Consider the following 19,112-nt stretch of genomic DNA (forward strand, 5'->3'; position numbering starts at 1 on the left):
CTACTACTTTCTTCGTTTGAAAAAAGATGTCTCAACTTGATTCGCATATATCTACACACTAAAATACATCTATTTACATGAATACATAGACAACTATAGGTGTAAAAAAATAGACATATTTTAACTATCCTCTTCGAGACAGTGGGAGTACAAGAATTGACAGGCGACGGATATGCACATGCACATAGTCACACCAATAAGATCCGGTCATGTTTGGTCCATATGTGTTAATAGATGATTTCTCAGTAATGCATAAAATTATTTTAAAGTTCTATGTGAATAGAAACAGTCCTAGCTTCATTTTTGATGAATGATATTCTAGATTATCAAACAGCTCTTTACTAACAAAAGTCTAGCCATTCTCCCCTAGCTAGACCTTCATCATTATTTTGAATACAACATATAAACTTCATAGTTCTATATCTAATACCAATGTTCGACTACCTGAATGTTTACTTGGCATATTATTGATCCACAATATTACATACACACCAGGCCGGGTATATGAACCATAGCATGTCACGAGATAAATATAATTTTATGTAGTAATCTAATATCATGTACAAACATGAGATATATTCACTTATATGGTAATTTCTTTTCAATACGGTAAAATAATCATTCATCCAAAAGCTAAATATAAATATGTTACCTACAAATTTAATATATCTAGGTGTTACTAGAACTATGTAATACGCATCACATGATATGAATATCTCCGAAACAACAGATCAAACTTACACACACTCTCAACTAAATAAAGATGATGCCATCGCATTCGCGCGGGCCATTGTGTAAGTTGCATAAAAAGGAAATAACCCCTCCTTAAACATCGTACTCTTAATATTGATTTCTTCATGATTATAAGATTGTTTACTTCTACATGTTTATTAACTACATTTTTTGGATGATATCTTTTTTCAAATGGTATGTACGTATCAGTCAAAACACTGACAGATATGGAATCGAGCTATTGTCAAGAGCTTCATCTAGGACTGTCAAAAAAATGGGTTGTATCTTGCATCTGTGTGGCCTTCTTGTTTGGGCCCTTGAGGAAGTGTGTGGCCATGCATATTGAGTCCTGTAGCATAACAATTTCCTTGGATTTATATTGCGAAATCTGGATTACATTCGTATATTCTGAGGGTAGGACTAGAAAAAGACCAACCTTTAAAAGGACCGGTCGTACTCGCGCGGAACAGTTTAATGTTGACACGTGTCCTGCACCAACCCGCGCCGCGCGCGCGCAGCCCAGCGAGCCCGCCCTCCATGCACGCGCAAGTAGGCACGCGAATACAGCCGCATGACCCAGCTGCATGGAAATCCATGCGCGTACAGCACCGGCAACGTGCACGGTACAGGCACATGCATCCATCGTGTGCCATGCTCGCTAGCTAGTACTCTCTCTCTCCCATCATAAGCTAGCACATGGATCGGTTTGGCAAGTAACGATCGACTCAGCCTCCAGTACGTACAATGAAAAAAAAAACCGAGCATAATTAGGCACAAATCCAAGTGTCTGAAGTACGAGTACAGTTACATACGAGACACGAGTACAGTTGCACACACGAGTGAGTACAAGTACAGTTACACACGAGCAAATACATATACAGAATTACAGTCGCACACACGAGCAAGTACAGGTACAGAAGTACAGTCACGCACACGAGCAAGTACTGGTACCGAAGTACAGTCGCGCACACGGGCAAGTACTGTTACAGAAGTATAATCACGCACACGAGCAAGTACTGGTACAGACTAAAGGGCAAAACTGCACCAAATATACCAAAAACAGATGTACTTATTAGTTCAAGTACACGAGTACAATTTGGTACACACCACGAGTACAACCATACAAATGTGGGAAGTACGGAAAAAAAATATCTCGAAACCAATCAACATGGGATCTAGTTTTGAAAATCTCGACGTGCGATCTCAAAAGTGAAAACGGTTCGTAATTTGGACTTACGATTATTAAGATATTTCATTTCGAAAAAACGAATCTAGAAAATAAAGGGAAAAACAGACCCAAATCAGCCCCCTCTGTATTCTCTCTCCTCCCTCATCTCCACCTTGCTTCTGCTTCTCCTTGCGACACGTGGCAAGTAGGAAGACTACTTTCCAGGGATTTTCTATCACCACAGCACGTCACTTGTCACATGCGGAGCAAGTTGCCTTCCCTTTGCTAAGGTTAACCTTTTTCTAACGAATTCGTATAAAGAGCATAGCAAACATGATGAACGCATGGAATTTCTAACGCAAAAGAACTTATACAAGGAAGAGGTAGCGGAAGAGAAGTACCAATGTAACTCCGAAGTACGAATGTAACTCCGAATAACAATGTTCTTGACAAAAAAAAAAAGATATGGTTTATAGTCACTACTATGGATACATGGATATCCTTGGATTTCATCCGCACAAGAAGATTGCCCTTCTTCATGTTTCACTGACCAGAGTACTAGCCTACCATTTAAAGGACACAAAGGTTCAAGACCTAAGCTACATACACCTAACTATATATAATCACTTTATAAAAAAACTATTTATCATGATGTTATGATGAGCAAGAAGTCTATAACTAAATCGTTTCCGTACACACTATATGATAAAAGTAGGCAGGAGATTTGTATCGTATGATAAAGAATCCATATTTTTGTTGAAGCTTAGCAGAATAGAGGGATAAGCCCCACCACTGAGGGTATGTTTGATTCGTAGGATTCTTAGAACATAAAGATGGAAAATCGCATGATTAGAATGCTATGTCCAATTCAATCCTATAAGATTTGAAACCTATAATTTGTTTTCCCAAGTAACGTTTGACTCAAAGGAAAACAAAGAAATTATTGTAATATTAGATTTGAATTGATGGAAAATTTCCTCCAAACATAGTGTAATGCAATCCTATAATAATATTTAATGTGCGTTCCTAAGAATTCTAATCCTATGAATCAAATGGTGCACACATGAGAGATTTCTAAGGACGAAAATTCTACAAAATTCCAATGAAATTTCTTAAAGTTTCTTTTTATCGAGCCCTAACCAGTTGGAGTGGTCGCCGAATGTTTGTGCTGGCCAAGCAACGGTGAAAGAATAATGTGGGCTTTCGCCAGCAATGCTACACCTACGGAAATAACTCACGGAAATCACATACGGACTCACGCCGTGCACAGCAGCCAGGAAAGTGGTGTCCGATCTTTACGCACCGAATCCAAACCGAACCAACAGGTTTCCTCCACGTCAGTCCGTAGGCGTTTTTGTAGACTAATCAGTCCGTACGTCTAGGATTATTGGGCTTTCGCTGGTTTGGTTAGCTTGTTGTGGATCAAGTCAACTCCCGTATACATGAACCCAGTTACACATACTGGCATACTGTGTACGGATTTGTTAAAACCGAACAGTCGTCGAAATTTCGATCTTATGTCCGTGGTAAAGTAATACGTACAAGCCTTGATTAGAACTAAACATATCGGTAAAACAAGGGCTGGCCGTTGACACCTGACAATGATGACCACAAGAAACCTGCAGTCTTTGGTTGTTTTTTTCGAGAATCCGCAGAAGATCTGCGCGTCATTTCATTAAAATTAAGGGGAAAACGATTACAACCGAATCATGGACTCAAAACATCCACCATGCCGCAGTAATGCGGCGGACAATACCTACACTACTCTCGCCAACCCACCTCTACAAGCAGTCTTTGGTTGTGGTTTATTAGTTGAGTTTGCTGCAGATTCAACGGCGTACTCTTGCGTGTACGTGTACTCTTGAGTGTTTGTTCGCATCGCTTATATAGATGATCCATTGCTCGCCGAGGTCGCGCACTAGCTTCGACGAAGCGAATGGCGAACGTCGCAGAGCACCGCATGCAGATGCCAGCACCGGCGGCTCAAGCCGGCAACGGCATGTCCGCCGCGCCGGAGAGAACGCTGAATCACTTCGTGCACTTGGTCACGCTGATTGAGAGGACGGGCAACGCGCTGGGCACGCTGGCCTTCACCTGGGCCACCGTCGTCCTGCTCGGCGACTACCCGACGGAGCTGATCGGCAAGGATTTCTGGTTCTCGACAGTCATAGTTTTCCTAGAAGCGATGAGGTGAGTTAAAAGTAGCACGATGGGTGTTGTGTTTGCTGTCTTGGGCTTTATTAATTTTAAACAGGGCTCTTCAATAGTTTGAGCTTCAAAAAAAAAGTGATTTTGTTTTTACTCTCGAGTTTGGCATTTGTGGCAATAATTACAAGTGTGCACTGTTATTAGGAATAAGCACGTTTGTGTGGGTAAGATAGTTTCCGAGGTGTATTGCATACTTGCATCAGGCCTTGTTCGGTTTTACAAATTTCGAAGGGGATTGGCACACGGTTTCAAGGGAATTAAATCTCACAAAATCAAAATTCTTCTCAATATTTCTCAATCCACTCCAATACACTTAAAAAATAAATTAATGGAACAAGCCCTCAACGTGTATGTAAACCCATCAACAAAGCACGGAGGCCTCAAATATGGCTGCGTCGCCATGTTTATCGTCATCATGTCACCAAACCACTAGTAGTTATTAATAAAGGCCATATGCATCGCTTTGATGGAGAGGTTGGGGCTCCGCTTCCCATTTGGAAAAGAAAAAACCACGGGTTAGTGCAGCACGCTTAGAGCTACTACCGACTACATCAAGCCCCTGTTGTGCTCTTTACAAGGGCATCTCCAGCGGATCGACGTATTTCGAACACAATATACATTCGTTTTATCCGTTTATGGCGGGTCGTGGACACTAAAATCGGCCTCGCTGCCGTACTTGTCGTTTTGGTTGGGCCTGCCCCAGCGGCCTGGCCCAAATGATATTTGTTGATAAATTTCATTGATAAAAAATGTACATAGTTAAAAGGAAAAAATACATTAAAAAAACCTCCAAGGCCTCCAAATCCTAGCCCAGTACTCCTCATCGTCGGGAAGCTTGGTCAGACCGACGATCACCGACATCTTCCATGGCTAGTTGGGTGCTAACGTGCACATGGGGATCACTGGCGGAGGAGGGGGGAGGAGGAGCCCACTGATCCCACGGCGAGGGCGGAGGCGGGACGGTTGAGTCCTGCAAGATCAGCCTAACTGCCTCCTCCTCGGAGACGCCTGCCGGCATGTGCACAATGGCATACCAAGGCTCCGGCCGCGGTGGATCCGGCTAGTGGGAGATCAAGATGACGAGCCTCTTCGCCCCCTCTTCTTCCAGATTTTCTGGCTGGGAGCTGGTCTAGCGTGCCCTCCGCCTTGGCATTCCACACCATGTAGGTGAGGTAGCCTAGGTAGTTTTCGGTGTCATCCTAGGGTTCCTCGCCCATGATGTCCTTGCCGTAGAAGAGCTCCCTCTATGGGTATGTCGGCTCATCCGCCACCGACGGAGGGCCATAGACACAATGGTCATCGCCGAGGAAGCCTGAGCGACACCTCGGGTCAAACTCGATGAGGGGAAGTTGTCCCACATGGGCGAGTTGGCATCGAATGCACGATCGGCCAGGAGGTCCGGAGGAAGAAGGGACCATCGGTGCGTGATCTCCCGATGTTGCTCCTGGCCCTTCCATCGCACCGGCGGCATGGTTACCTCAGGTGGATGAGGATCCATCCCTCGGGCAGGTGGACATCGTCCCAGCCCACGCATGGGTCATGTTCTCGTAGAGTGCACACGCCACATGGACAAGGATGGACACGAGGTTGTGTGGCTTCCTCAGCTTCGTCGACAACAGCCCTGCCTCGTCGTTGCTTCTTCAGCTTCCTCCATGGAAACGCCTTATTTCCCATGGTGTTTTCTCGAAGCTGTCATCGTATAGGGAACATGTAGGGTGTATTTCCATGAATCCAAGCGCATGCCATTGATGGCGGCGCAAAATCCCAACCACTGCCCGCTAGGCCTGCCGCGGCCGCTGAAGTCGAAGTGTGCCATCCATAGCACGTAGTGGGGCAACAATGCGGCTTTCGCTGGCGTGGAAGCGATTCAGGCTGCTCACCCACCGCCAGCCGGGCCCAAGGTGGGAAGGCGCGGACACGCTCTACGTCTGTGTCACGTCTGCTCAAACGCATTTGCAGCTTAAATTTGGGCCAGGAATGCGTCGAGACGGACATGCAAGATCACTCTTTGTGTTGCGCCGCTCGTTGTGGTCTTATCCATGTTCTGTCCGCGCGGACCAAAACGGATACACGCGGTCCGTTCGCTTCAGGTCGCTGGAGATGCCCTAACAGGTCAGGGCCTCCCTCATATACTATATATAATCTGCCACATGGCATGCCAAGTTGCCAACCCTTGCTCCATCTGAAAGTGTAAGATATTTAAAAGGGCCAGAAAGTGGCATACGATTTTTCTAAATAGGGTGAAGAGGAATAATTGCTCCCAAATGAGGTAATTGATGCCACAAATATTAAACTAGAGCGTAAAAAGTGAATTTAATCAAAAAGTAGGTCAGTATCTCCAGTAACTCAAAACAGAACATTGATGAATTATGAATAGTATGTTCAATGATGCAACTTCATCGTTCATAGTCCAAATTTGATAATTTTCCACGGTAATTTAGATACATGCGCGTAAGATTTTCCTAAATGGGATTCATGGACTGCATGTTGCCTTACTGTTTAGATAATAACTATGGCTTCTATGTATGTACGTACTACAGGATGTTCAGTCGCAGCAATAGGCCAGATTACCAATTGTTCTTCCGCACGAGAGGAGCTTTCAGGTCTTTTGGCTGGAACGGCCTGATCTTGCTTGTATTTTTTTCTGATATTCTCGCATGCGCGGTAATATGGAATATGTTCGCCAGAACAGGAGTACCGCCCTTACTGTTGGCAATACTTGCAACTGTGCCATTTTTATTTCCGGGAACTGCGAGATTCGTATGCAGCCTGCTACGCCATGCAGTATCTTTATGGAGCCCAATGGTTGCAATCTTATTTCTTGCTCCCTCTACACTATATAAGGTCGACGCTAGTACCAAGATTCACAGACTTGATCTAAGAAACACACCCGTCAAGCTAACAATTTACCTGGTACTGTTTGTTGCTGTACTCATACTGACAATCACAAGGCTGCAATTCCCAAGTATCATCAAAATAGTAGATTGCGCTCTCGGCAGCAAGATATTAATTTGGCGTCGAGTTATTCTGAACATTTGCATGTTTGCTGCAATGACAATGTGGGTATTCACTTTTGAAGGCCTCTATCGGATTTCGATGATCACGATCGAATTATGTGCTTTAGCAATAGTGTCATTTGGCAACCTCCAGATGCCAGCAGCAATATTGCGTATCGTGTTGGCGCTGTTGCGCCTCACACAACACCATTACTATGGTCATGGGGAACATGATGCCGAGACTAACCTCATCAGGGACAATGCAAATCTTTTAGCATCTCTCAATATCTTCTATGTGATGCTACTTGGCCAAGGAATACTCTATGCTGTGGCATGCATTCTTGAAGTCTTCTCGGCCATCCTCCGGAGATCCCTCCTCCGTCGTGCTGGATTTACAGGTCCCTTGGGAATGAAGTACATCAATTTGTACTATGCATTTGCCTTTGACAAATGTATGGGGGAAGCTGTACTTTCTCCAAAGAAGATGAGCCTCATCACCTTTGCCATGGATTCTTTAAAGTCAGATTCACCCAAGAAGCGGCTCTATGGGCTTCAAATGCTACACAACTTTCTGAAAAATGAGCCCTTCAAGACAAAAGCCACCTTGAGACTCACCACTTCCACACGAAGACAGTGACATGTTTGTTCAACATGCTGCGTTGGACAAGTGAAGGGGACAAAGATATTAGATCATTTGCCGCAAAGGTCACGGCAGATCTTGCTGATAGCCTCCTAGTAGTCCATCTCCCTGGGGCAATGCAGCTCATAGCTTCGCTTTTGGACACTGTTCACCGGCAGAAAATAAAGGATCCGCTTATGGACATTGGTAGTCTAGAGGCAACACAAGATGGCCCGATTCAGCAAGTTGGTGGGGACAAAGAGAGCTTCCCCATGATTAAATGGTTGAAACAGATGGTAACATATTGTATGATTTCTAGGGAGGAGCCACCTAGCGTGGGTGAACAAAACTCGTGTACACTCAGATGCTGGAAGCAGATTACGGAATGGTGGTATGTTAACGTTCCAGAGGAGAAGCCATCGATGGATCAGGATCTCCTACCTGTAGACGGCATGTTGATTCTTGAGAAGCTCGCCAGCTTTGATCTTGAAAACCTTACGGAAATCAGTCGATCGACAGGCCTCATATCGAAGGTCATAGAGTTCACAAGTAATAGAACTAATATGACAAATATTAATGAAACGCACCAGAAACTGCTGAAAAGTTCATCACTGAAGTTGCTGAGAAAACTTGTAAATACTGAAGGAAAACTTGGTGTAATTTTGCGTCAGAAGATTTCAGAACATCCCTTCCTTTTGAGCAATCTTGCAGAGATTTTAGATGATGATGGGAGCAGCCAAGAACTTATAGAGCTAACAGCAGAAATCATAAGAGACATTGCCATGGATGCAAACAGAAGGGAAGAAATAGGGAAAATCCGGGTAATCATTAGCAGATTGATGCAGACATTTCTTAGCCGAGATGCAGCCTCAAGTACAGATTCAGATCACTTCTTACGAGAGATAGTTGGGCAAGCACTGGCAGTATTGGCAATTGAAAGTGCCAATAATTGTTTGATTATGTTGGCAGAACCAGAGTATCTATTTATCAAGGAACTGACATTTATGATACATGGTGATAGGTGTAGGTATGTAGCAGCTAGCCTATTGCGAAGTCTGTGCCTGCATGCTCGACCTGAGCTCAACCACTCAGAACTGAAAGATATATCCTATATATTGCGAGAGGTGAGCCCAGCAAATGTAAGTTACAAGTACAATATTAGATGTGGATATTATAGCTTTACTGCTATTAAATTGTTTGCTTTCTCGCAAATTGTCATGGAAAATTAAAAACATTTTCTCTAGCTAAGGACATTTCATTGCAGAGACATGTATATAATTCATGACATTTTAAGTTAATGACATATTGACATGTAAATGATTAATTTAAAAGATACAAGTCGTTTCTTTTGCGACGTAAAAGATGAAAGCCATGCGTAAGAGCTGCTGAATTAGTTATGTAGATAACACAAATAAGCAAATAACCGGCAATATGGCATCATCATGGATCACCACTTAACCAAAAGGTGCCAATGTAATAGAGAAGTCTGCCATATTATACTTATGATAATCATGGCTTGCAAAACTTAGTTTTTCCGCTACAGGTCTTGGAAGAAATAATGGATGCTGAAGGGGCAGAACTAGAAGTCCTTGTTGGCCTTAGTTCACAAATATGTAATGTCATTCCTGAAGAATTTGTCCGAGAGCTCCAGGATGGTCTGATTATGGAAAGATTTGTAAAGAAGCTTGTCGATGCACTCAACGCAAATATGATGCCCACTGGTTATTGTCCCGGAATCAGAAGGGCGATAATTGAACATGCTATATACATGATGGAGTACAGTCCTAGTTATGCCAGCTATTTCAACAAATGTTGGATGATGGAAACACTGCTAATGGTAGAGCGTACACCTTCTAGGGCGGAAAATTACAGGTTCTTCTTGGGTGATGCAGGAGTCATGGAGCATAACATTCCTATCTCTTCTCTTGTGGCCAGAGCAAAAGAGCTCATGGGGCACGAGTGACTACCATGCATCAACAATGCCGGGTGAACATGTATTCAGATGGTGCGTGGCTACTACTCTATATTGAGACTTGTGAACACGTTTATTAATTTCTGCACAACAATAGTAAGTTATGATCTCATGAATTTAGAGTTGATACTACATAGTTTTTTTTAATATGTTAACATTATGTGCCATCATGAGAGCCACAAAAATAGTGCTTGCATTTAGAGGGCTGTAAGACTTTACACATATACTTTACTGATATAACATAATTTTCCGCAATGTATATATATCCAAACATTAATTTGGAGTATTTGGAGTATGTTGGTGAATTTTGCCAACATTTTAATTCTGTGTTAGACTTACTGGATGGTTTCTTAAGTTTTCACATAATTTGTTCGTGTTGCTTTCGTCCAGCTCTTGCTCCGATCCATATAAGAATGTCTTGATGAATACTAGGCGTCGGTGGCAACATGAAAGACATCATAAAACAAAAGTAGGTGAGAGGGAATTCATTGAGTCATATGGTCGAGGCGCGTCTAGAGCAAATCTTGCGCAATTGCATGCTAGTTCAGCCAAAAGACCAATGTGATGGAGTAGGGCTAGGCAATTATATTCAATACGTTTCCCCTCAAGTCTAGGCCAATGGGCCATTTTTTAGATCTCGCATGGGCCTTAGACATGTATCCTTGGATTTGTTTTTCAGCGAGCCCATAAATATTTATCTTAAATAATGTGTTGGCTAGGATTTGAACCCATAACCTTCTGCTCTGATACTATGTGGAATTGCATGCCCTATCCAGTTCAACCAAAATACCGATCTGATAAAGGACGGTTAGGCAATTGTACTCAACAAATCTAAGTAAAGTCGTGTCCGTTAATTTGACATGAAAGGAATAGAAAACTCTGATCAGTCGGCTAACAACTATAACACTGCCCAATGAATTAACACTAAGTACTATGGAACTCTTGTGTAATTGGTTATTTTGGTATATATAGGTCTGACTATTCAGAATAGAGCATAAAAATTGGAAGTGAAATTCCATTGTTGCTTGTCTAACTTTGGTTAAATTTTCATAAGTTTTGATTGAAATAAACTTAATCAAATACTTCTTCTTTGCTAAAATATACTCCCTCAGTTTATTATTATAAGATGTTTTAAATATTTTAATGTGGACTAGATACGGAGCTAAAGCAGCGAACCCTACACAATGAATGAAACACATCTAGATACATGCATTTTCGAAGAAGAAAAACTAAAACTGCTTATAATAGTGAACAGAACTAGCAATATATATCGGTTTCAGACAAAGTCGGCAATCTTTGTAAAATTTGATCAATTACAAATGAAACATACAAACCTACAACGTTATATCAATATCTGTAGAATCATCATGAAATATTGTTTCATATTATATGTACTCTATTTAAATTTGTAAACGTTATTATATTTTTCTACATAGTTTGAGAAATATAATGGAGTTTGATTTTAGCTAAAACTATAGCACGCGCGCCCAACGTTGAAGAAGAAAAAAGAACGAGCATCGCAAATCGCTCGGAAACGCAGGTAAGGGCTCCGATCACTTAACCTGTCAAGATAGAAAGTCAATTAATTTAGGAAAACGCTGAGGTTCCCCCGGACGATCGCGTCTTCGTTCCTCCGGATGCAGCGCGCGACGCGTGTCTCTGCCGGGCCCACGTTATCTCCACCCAGCTCTTTCTTCCCAAGGAAAATATCCCCGTGGTTTCCAACTCCGATTCCTCCACGATCCTCGGCGCCCCATGTCGATTCCCACGCGCAGCCGCTGCCGGTCCGCGCCGGCGCCGCTCCGGCTGGCCCGCCGCCGCTTTTGCTCGCGCAGCTGCTGCTGGTACCTGCGCAGATGTCGCGCACGCCACCCCAGCCAAGCGCCGCCATAGCACCAGCCATGCGCCGCCACTTTTCCCCTTGCAGTTCTAGTGTCACTGTTTCTCCCCTCCTAATCACACGCCGCCGCCGTTCCTCTCCCACCTCGCGTGGCCGCCTCCTCCCTCCAGTTGGTGCAGGCCCCTGAGTTGGTGTGCCCTCGTATGCGCCCACGCTAAGTTCCGTCCGCCCTGGATTCTCACCGCGGCACGCCACCGGAGTCCGGCCGCCGCGCCCTCGATTCGCACCGCCGCGCGCCACTGGAGTCCTGCCGCCGCGCCATGGAGCTCCATCCCCGAGCTCCCCCCTCAGCAGCTCGCGCCTCCGTGTACCCTGCAGCTTGCGCGTGGATGCATTGCTACTTTGGTTTTGTGGTTTCGCTACAATATTCTATTTTTTTTGCTACAATCTCTCCGGTGAGAATCCATTGAAACTAGGTTTTGCTACATTTGTTATAGGTGTTTGCTACAATAGTATATTTTTCTGCTACAAATTCTCCGGCGAGGTCTCCGGCGAATCTCCGACGAGGTTGGTGTTGCTACAATAGCAAAAAAAGGTTGCTACAATCTTTGTGTGTTTTTGCTACTATAGCATATTTTTTTGCTACTAAGTCTCCGGTGAGGTTACCGGTGGGTCTCCAGCGACATCTCCGGCGAGACTCCGGCGAGTCTCCGGCGAGACTCCGGCGGATCTCCGGCGAGACTCCGGCGGATCTCCGGCGAGGTCTGTGTTTTTAGGTGAAAATAAAGTTTGCTACAATTAAACCGTTTTTTGCTACTTTGGTGCATTATGGTAGCAAAAGTGGGAGAGAGGGCTGGTTGGTTTGATCGGACGGCCAGAAACGTTCCAGATCTGTTGATCGGACGGTTGGGGACCAGGGAAATTAGAATTCTAATTCCCGGGAGACGCCCAGCACTGCCCATTAATTTATAGAAAGAAAATTTCATCTCCTTTCCGCGCAGGTCACGTTACCTCAAGTGCTATATATATACGCCGACTTCGTTCGACAACCAGATCAATCTCAGCCCAGCAAGCCAGCAATTAGCAAGCCTACGATACGTACATCAGATCCAACCTTCCTTTGCTCGATCCATGGCGGAAGCTAGCGACGCCGACGTGTGTGCCATCTGCCTCGGCGACATGGTCCGCGGCCAGGCCAGCTTCGTGGCGGAGTGCTCCCACGCCTTCCACCTCAGCTGCATCTCCGCCAGCGTCGCCCACGGCAACCACGACTGCCCGCTCTGCAAGGCGTCTTGGACCGTGCTGCCAGCCGTGAACGCCGCCCCACGGCCTCCACCTGTGAACGGCCGACGTGCTCCGCGCCCTCCGCCGCTGGCTTGGGCCCGAGCCCGACAGGTGGCCCGAAGCACATACGAAGACGACGAGTCGCTGCAGGAGTCCACCGTCAGGGCGAATGCCGCAGCGGTAACCGGAGGAGGAGCAGTGGTCCTCACGACGCACTGCGAGTTCCCTGCCGTCGCGAAGGGCGCGGCCCGCGAGAACTTCGCGGTGCTCGTGCATGCCAAGGCGCCATCTGCGGCCGCCTCCGCTGCGGCGCGCGCGCCGCTCGACCTCGTGACGGTGCTCGACGTCAGCGGGAGCATGAGGGGCCACAAGCTGGAGCTGCTGAAGCAGGCGATGGGGTTCGTCATCGACAACCTCGGACCCGCCGACCGCCTCTCCGTGGTCTCCTTCTCCGACGAGGCGATTCGCCGGATCCGTCTCGTCCGCATGTCGGACCAAGGGAAGGCTGACGCGAAGCTCGCCGTGCAGTCCCTCGTCGCACGCGGCGGCACGAACATTGGCGAGGGCCTCCGCGTGGCCGCCCAGGTGCTCGAAGACCGCCGGGGCAAGAACGCCGTCGCGAGTATCATGCTTCTCTCCGACGGGCGGGACGCGTTCACCGCCGGTAGAAACGGTGCTGCTAACTACATCCGCCTCGTGCCATCCTCGCTCACCTACGCCGGGTCCGGCAACAGGACTCCGGCGGTTCATACTTTTGGGTTCGGCGCCGACCACGACGCCGCGGCGATGCACACCGTCGCGGAGTCCACCGGCGGAACGTTCTCCTTTGTGGAGGACGAGGCGGTCGTCCAGGACTCGTTCGCGCAGTGCATCGGCGGGCTCCTCACGGTGACCGTGCAGGAGGCGTGCATCGCGGTGACGTGCTTGCATCCGGGCGTGCGCGTCCGGGAGGTTAAGTCTGGACGCTACGACAAGCGCGTGGACGACGGTGGCCGTGCCGCCTCGGTTGACGTGGGCGAGCTCTACGCCGACGAGGAGAGGCGCTTTTTGATATTCGTGGACGTACCTGCAGCTGCAGGAGACCATGGCGTCACCAGGCTGGTCAAAGTGAACTGCACTTACCGAAACGCCGCGACAGGGCAGGCGGCCAACGTCGCTGGAGACGACGCCGTGGTCCAGAGACCGGTTGAGGTGACTGACTCCGAGCCGTCCATGGAGGTCGAGCGTGAGCGCGTTCGCGTGGCGGCAACCGAAGACATGGCGGCGGCCAGGGAAGCGGCTGACCGCGGCGAACATGCCAGCGGCGCACGGATACTGCGGTCGCGGCTGCAGGCCGTGCAGCGTTCCGCGCCGGGTGCGGCCGGCGAAGCTACTTGCACGGCGCTGATGGACGAGCTGTGTGAACTTGCCGCTCGCGTGGAAGACCGGCGGGAATACGACACGACGGGGCGCGCGTGTTTCTTCTCCAGCATGAGCTCGCACGGGCGGCAGCGCGCCGGCGGCTCCAGGCTGCTTTTCCGGGGCGGTGCAGGCAAATCGCGGTGCAAGTCGCAGGCGTACCACACTCCGGCAATGGAGGACATGGTGAAGAGGTCGCGCGAGCAGAGGAAGCAGGCTACGGCGCCACAGAAGACTCCCAAACGGCAGCAGCCAGAAGCCCAGAGTAAGCCACAACGGAAACGTCACAAATACATTTAGATTGATGTTTTAGCTAGTCGCGCAGTGCATTTGAACTATACTCCGTACCTAGGTTTGTTATCTTATAAAGTAGGTATCATTGTTGCAAATATATATGGGCGCGTCTAGCGGGCGGCCGCATGCCCAATTGTCAAACGGAACGGCCGGCCCAAAAAGGAAAGTACTGTCGGGTTGGCTGAAAAAGGAACCTAAAATCTTGTTGGCGTGTGGCCGCCAGAACGACGCGCCGAGCGGGCGGTGTCGTGGCCACCTGATCCTTTTCAGGTGTCTTCCTGTCCGGTGGGGCGACGTGGGTGAGTTTTTTTACTAACCGTTGCTCTCGTCATGGGTCCCACATGTCGGTGACTGGGTTGGTTGGTTTCGTCGTGAGAAAAATAACTACACCGCTGTTCGAATTTTGGGGATCGTGCCCACTTCTCCACTCCGCATCCCACAGTTTCCCCTATCTCCTCTCTCGGCAGCGGCGGACCTCGCCGGCGATTGCGCGGCGATTTGGTGGTTGCCGGAGGCTGTAGGGGTCGGCGGGGTGGCACTCCGCAACGGGAGCGATTGGATCGGAGACGCCGACCTCGGGAGCTACTGCCGCGGCGAGGAGGCGGGTGGCGCTCCGCAACGGGGGCGACTGGATCTCAGCGGCGAGTCAATCAGCGCCGAGGACGTGTTCCGCCGCCGCGCCGCCGTGCATTTCCGTGTCGCGGTAATCACCTCCTCCTCCCCTACAGCACTCTAACCGCATTTTTGGTAGTAGTTGGTGTCTACCCGCGGCGAGGTGGCGCGGATCTCTAGATTGAGGTCGACCGCGCCGAGGTGAGGTCGACCGCTGCGAGGTGGCGCGGAGAGGGTGGGGGTGCTCGCCTCCCCGTTGATTTTTGCGATGACGGTGGGCGTGATGGCGATGACTGGCCTGGGCGGGCCGTTCCCGCGGCGGCTGCTGCTGCGCTGCGCGGTCTGGACGGCGGCGAGGATGTGGTGGGCCTTGAGGAGCTCGCTGGGGTCGCGGTGGGGCCACTTGCGGACGCCGATGGCGTGGGTGGTGGACCTGGTGGTGCGCGAAGGCTTTCGGTCTCGGCGACTGTGGTGGTGGTGGTGACGGTGGTGGATGTGGTTGTGGTGGTGGTGATGGTGGCGGTGGCGTTTGGAGCTGGCGAGCGTGAGCGGCGGGGTGATGAGCGAGACGAGGTGTGCGGCGGGGTTGAGTGGCGGGGTGGGGAGGAAGAGGAGGAAGACGAAGAGGCGGGAGAAGCGGAAGCCCACGGTCATGGATGTGGCGCAGAAGAGCGTGTGCAGGATGAGCCAGGTGGTGGGCAGCGATGGCTTGGCCAGCTCCGGCGCGGAGACCGGCGAGGCCGCCGACAGCGGGAGCTTCATGTCGCCGGGCGGCGAGATTTCCTCGTGGCTGCTTCGGCCGGCGCGTGTGAACTCTGAACCGCTGTTGATCGCCAAAACCCACCGGCGGGCAGCGGCCTGTCAACACGGTAGAGCCGGGAAGAGCCTAGAGCTGCGGCTGGCTGAGACCCCTCCGAGCGACGGCCCGCAATGCTCTTCCGGTCACACGCGGCGATGCGAAGTGCAGGGCGTGCCACCTGACCTATACCTGGTCGGGAAGGTGATGGGGATGCCTCGCTTAGTTCCTGCATGGCATACACGTAAACATTAAATACGAGCCTCGATCGGCTCTCGAAGTTATCCCGTGAATCGGCTCAAAGAGCCGATTCACCCATGATTCGTACGGGGTGCACGAATACTTGGTGATCCTGCTTGATCAAGATGAAGCTAACTAGATCTACGACGATTTAGGGTTTTCACCGCATAATCGGATCATCCTACTCCAGGTTGGGCCTCGCGGCCACGCACGGTGCTCATAAGCCGATCCTAAACAAGGCCAAAGAACCAACAATGATGTTGATCCGCGGAACATCCTGTTTAGGACTTGCGAACGCCACCCTACGTGCCACTGGATCCTCCCCCCCTTTGTAAGGCCTAACTATTGCAGATATTAAACTAATCCTTGCATAACAAGGAGCAATCGTAACGGATCAGATCTACTAAACGATGAACAAGCAGGGTGCCGCCCCCACACCTGAGACAGGCGTGAGGGCGGCTAGACATGCAAGGGTTGCACTACGTAAGCATGTTATACGAAGAACTATGCTAACCCTAACACATCTATGATAACTACGTTGCCCGCCATCAAAGACGCTTCAGTACGGGCAACGCATGAACAACGTGGAGCTTGTGCTGCCTAGATCGCAAGATGCGATCTAGGCAGCATGTCGCTTACCTGATTGAAACCCTCGAGACGAAGGAGTTGGCGATGCGCCGAGATTGGTTTGTTTTGGGGTGAACGTTGTGTTGTTGTTTATTCCATAAACCCTAGATACATATTTATAGTCCGTAGACTCTCTAATCGTGGGAATAGTCCCAACCGGGCACGGGCCCAACTCTAACTAACCGACACGTATCCTACTATGTTACAGATACAAAGGCAAACTAGCCCAAACTTGCTAAACAAGGCCGATTCACGTATATTCTTCAACATAAAATCTTCAAGTCTACCTTGGTCGCGGCCCACCTCTGACTTGGTCAAATTCTGGTGATAACACATGCCCCCCTGGTTTTGGAAATGACATTTTCCAAAATCATTACGCTTCTCTTTCGTCGGGCCATGTCGTGGCAGAGCAAAACCGTCGCAGCAGTTCTCATCATGACAATTTACCTTCCCAACTTCTCTGCACGATTTGACAGTTTTGGCACCACCTCCTCGGAAATCACCACAGCATTAAACTCCCCCATCCCCTTTATTTTTAACCGCGTCGAGCGGTTTGCTTCTTCATCCTCCTGTTCCGCAGTAGCCTTCGGCAAACAAAAAACCCTTCTTGGCCCGCCATGGATTCCTCTTCCTCCTCCAGCCTGTCCTTCCAGTCCTCCTCCTCCAGCGAGCTCGAGCAGGAGGTCAATCTGATGGCCATCTACGAGGCCCGCGCCCCAGAGTATTGGGACGCGCGGGACTGGGACTTCTCCCTCGAATCGGAAGACAACGAACCCCTCACCGAAGGGGAAGAGGACCTCCAGTTCCTCGTCGACGGGGAGCTGGTACCGGCGGGCGACGACGACCTCTTCCCATGGGAGGCAGTCCTCTCCTCCGACGAGGAGGAAGAAGAGGCGGAGGAGTCGGAAGACGACTCCTCCTCCGCGGGATACCCGCCGGCCAAGCGCTTCCGTGGCTGGGCCTGGTCGGATGACGACGACGATGACGAGGAAGATGAAGCCCCTACCGGCGGCTTCACCAGCAGTGACGAGGAGCCCGCCGGCAGCAGTGCCGACGGCAGCCACGATGGCGACGACGAGGGCGGCGACGGCCCTTAGATCAGGGAGTAGCATAGGGCTAGTAGTAGTAGTGCATTAGGCATCGGATGATCTTTTGAGAGCCATCGGCTCTTCCTTGTAAAATCCCTCTTCGAATCAATGAAAATTGTTCTTTCAATGTGATTCTCCATTTGTTCAATATCGAATCCTCCGACTGCCGAAACAGGTCAATGCACCAAGAACCGATAGCAACGTATCGGCTTTTCACCCTCACACGCCCATAAGGCCGAACTTAAATTCCAAGTCGGACAGATATCCACGCAAACACTCCTCGATTCAGACTGCAACTTGATATCTGACCACAACATTCGCAACTCTAAAGTCGATGTCTGTGCAGCGGCTGTTTCAAAAACTTTTCTTTTACTGGCCGATTTCGTGTACCGACCTCCATATTTTACTATCCATCGATTCTTCACTGATGATCTTGAGATCTGGTGGGCAAAATAGAGTCTCCTGGAACGCCTTTGAATTCTTCCAACCAGACCACCTAACCTTCCTTGAACGCTCATCATTTTGTGAAGAAGGTCGCCACGAAGGTCTAGCCAATGGTATCCCGATCGGCTCCTGAATAGAGCATCCACCAGGCCTGCTGCCCCCCGAGCCTTACTTGAGGCGAGAATGACGGAAAGGATGCACCAACGCCGATTACCTTCCTTCCTCCGAAAGTCGATATACCTCTTCTGACTTCGTCGGCTGTCAGCTCAACCAAAGCTCAATGACTGTCGGCAATGCATTGGTTCCTGATAAACTTCAAGAAAAACCTGGGACTATCGCTGAATCAGCTTGGATGTTGAGACTGGCACTTCTGTAACAAAAGCACCATTCTTCAGGGTAATTGCGATGTAGAACCCGCCGATTCCAACCAAATTGGGTTTCCAGGGCCAAGAACTTTCGGGGCGAGCTGCCACTGGCCTCCCAGTTAGACCGCAGAACCAGCCGATTATGACCAAATCGGCTCTTCAGGGTAAAGATTTTTTAGGGCGAGCTGCCCCCCGAGCCTTACTCAAGGCGAGAATACCGGCGAGGATGCACATGTCATTGATCAGCTCCCCTCCACTGAACGCCGATCCTAGCGAAAACGTGAGCCTTGAGCACATCTGGCGATAGCCAGTAGGTCTTGGTCTTGGTCTTGGTCTGTGCTAGAGTCGATGGCCGCGCATCGGCTTTGTTAAAAAAATTTTGTTATTGGCCGATTTTTTCCTATCGGCCCCCAGTATTTTTATTGCACG

General features: G+C 49.0%; 2 protein-coding genes across 2 annotated transcripts; both read left to right on the plus strand.

Moving 5' to 3' along the window:
- Nucleotides 1-8,175: 8,175 nt before the first annotated feature.
- Nucleotides 8,176-9,686, plus strand: LOC124672877. The gene is made up of 2 exons (XM_047209036.1): nucleotides 8,176-8,847; nucleotides 9,267-9,686. Exons 1-2 carry the CDS (start codon nucleotides 8,176-8,178, stop codon nucleotides 9,684-9,686), a joined length of 1,092 nt encoding a protein of 363 aa, XP_047064992.1.
- Nucleotides 9,687-12,666: 2,980 nt separating this feature from the next.
- Nucleotides 12,667-15,247, plus strand: LOC124672878 (E3 ubiquitin-protein ligase WAV3-like). The gene is made up of 2 exons (XM_047209037.1): nucleotides 12,667-14,482; nucleotides 14,979-15,247. Exons 1-2 carry the CDS (start codon nucleotides 12,667-12,669, stop codon nucleotides 15,245-15,247), a joined length of 2,085 nt encoding a protein of 694 aa, XP_047064993.1.
- The last annotated feature ends 3,865 nt before the right edge of the window (nucleotides 15,248-19,112 follow it).

This window comes from Lolium rigidum, chromosome 7 (assembly GCF_022539505.1).
Source record: "Lolium rigidum isolate FL_2022 chromosome 7, APGP_CSIRO_Lrig_0.1, whole genome shotgun sequence".
Lineage (NCBI taxonomy): Eukaryota > Viridiplantae > Streptophyta > Magnoliopsida > Poales > Poaceae > Lolium > Lolium rigidum.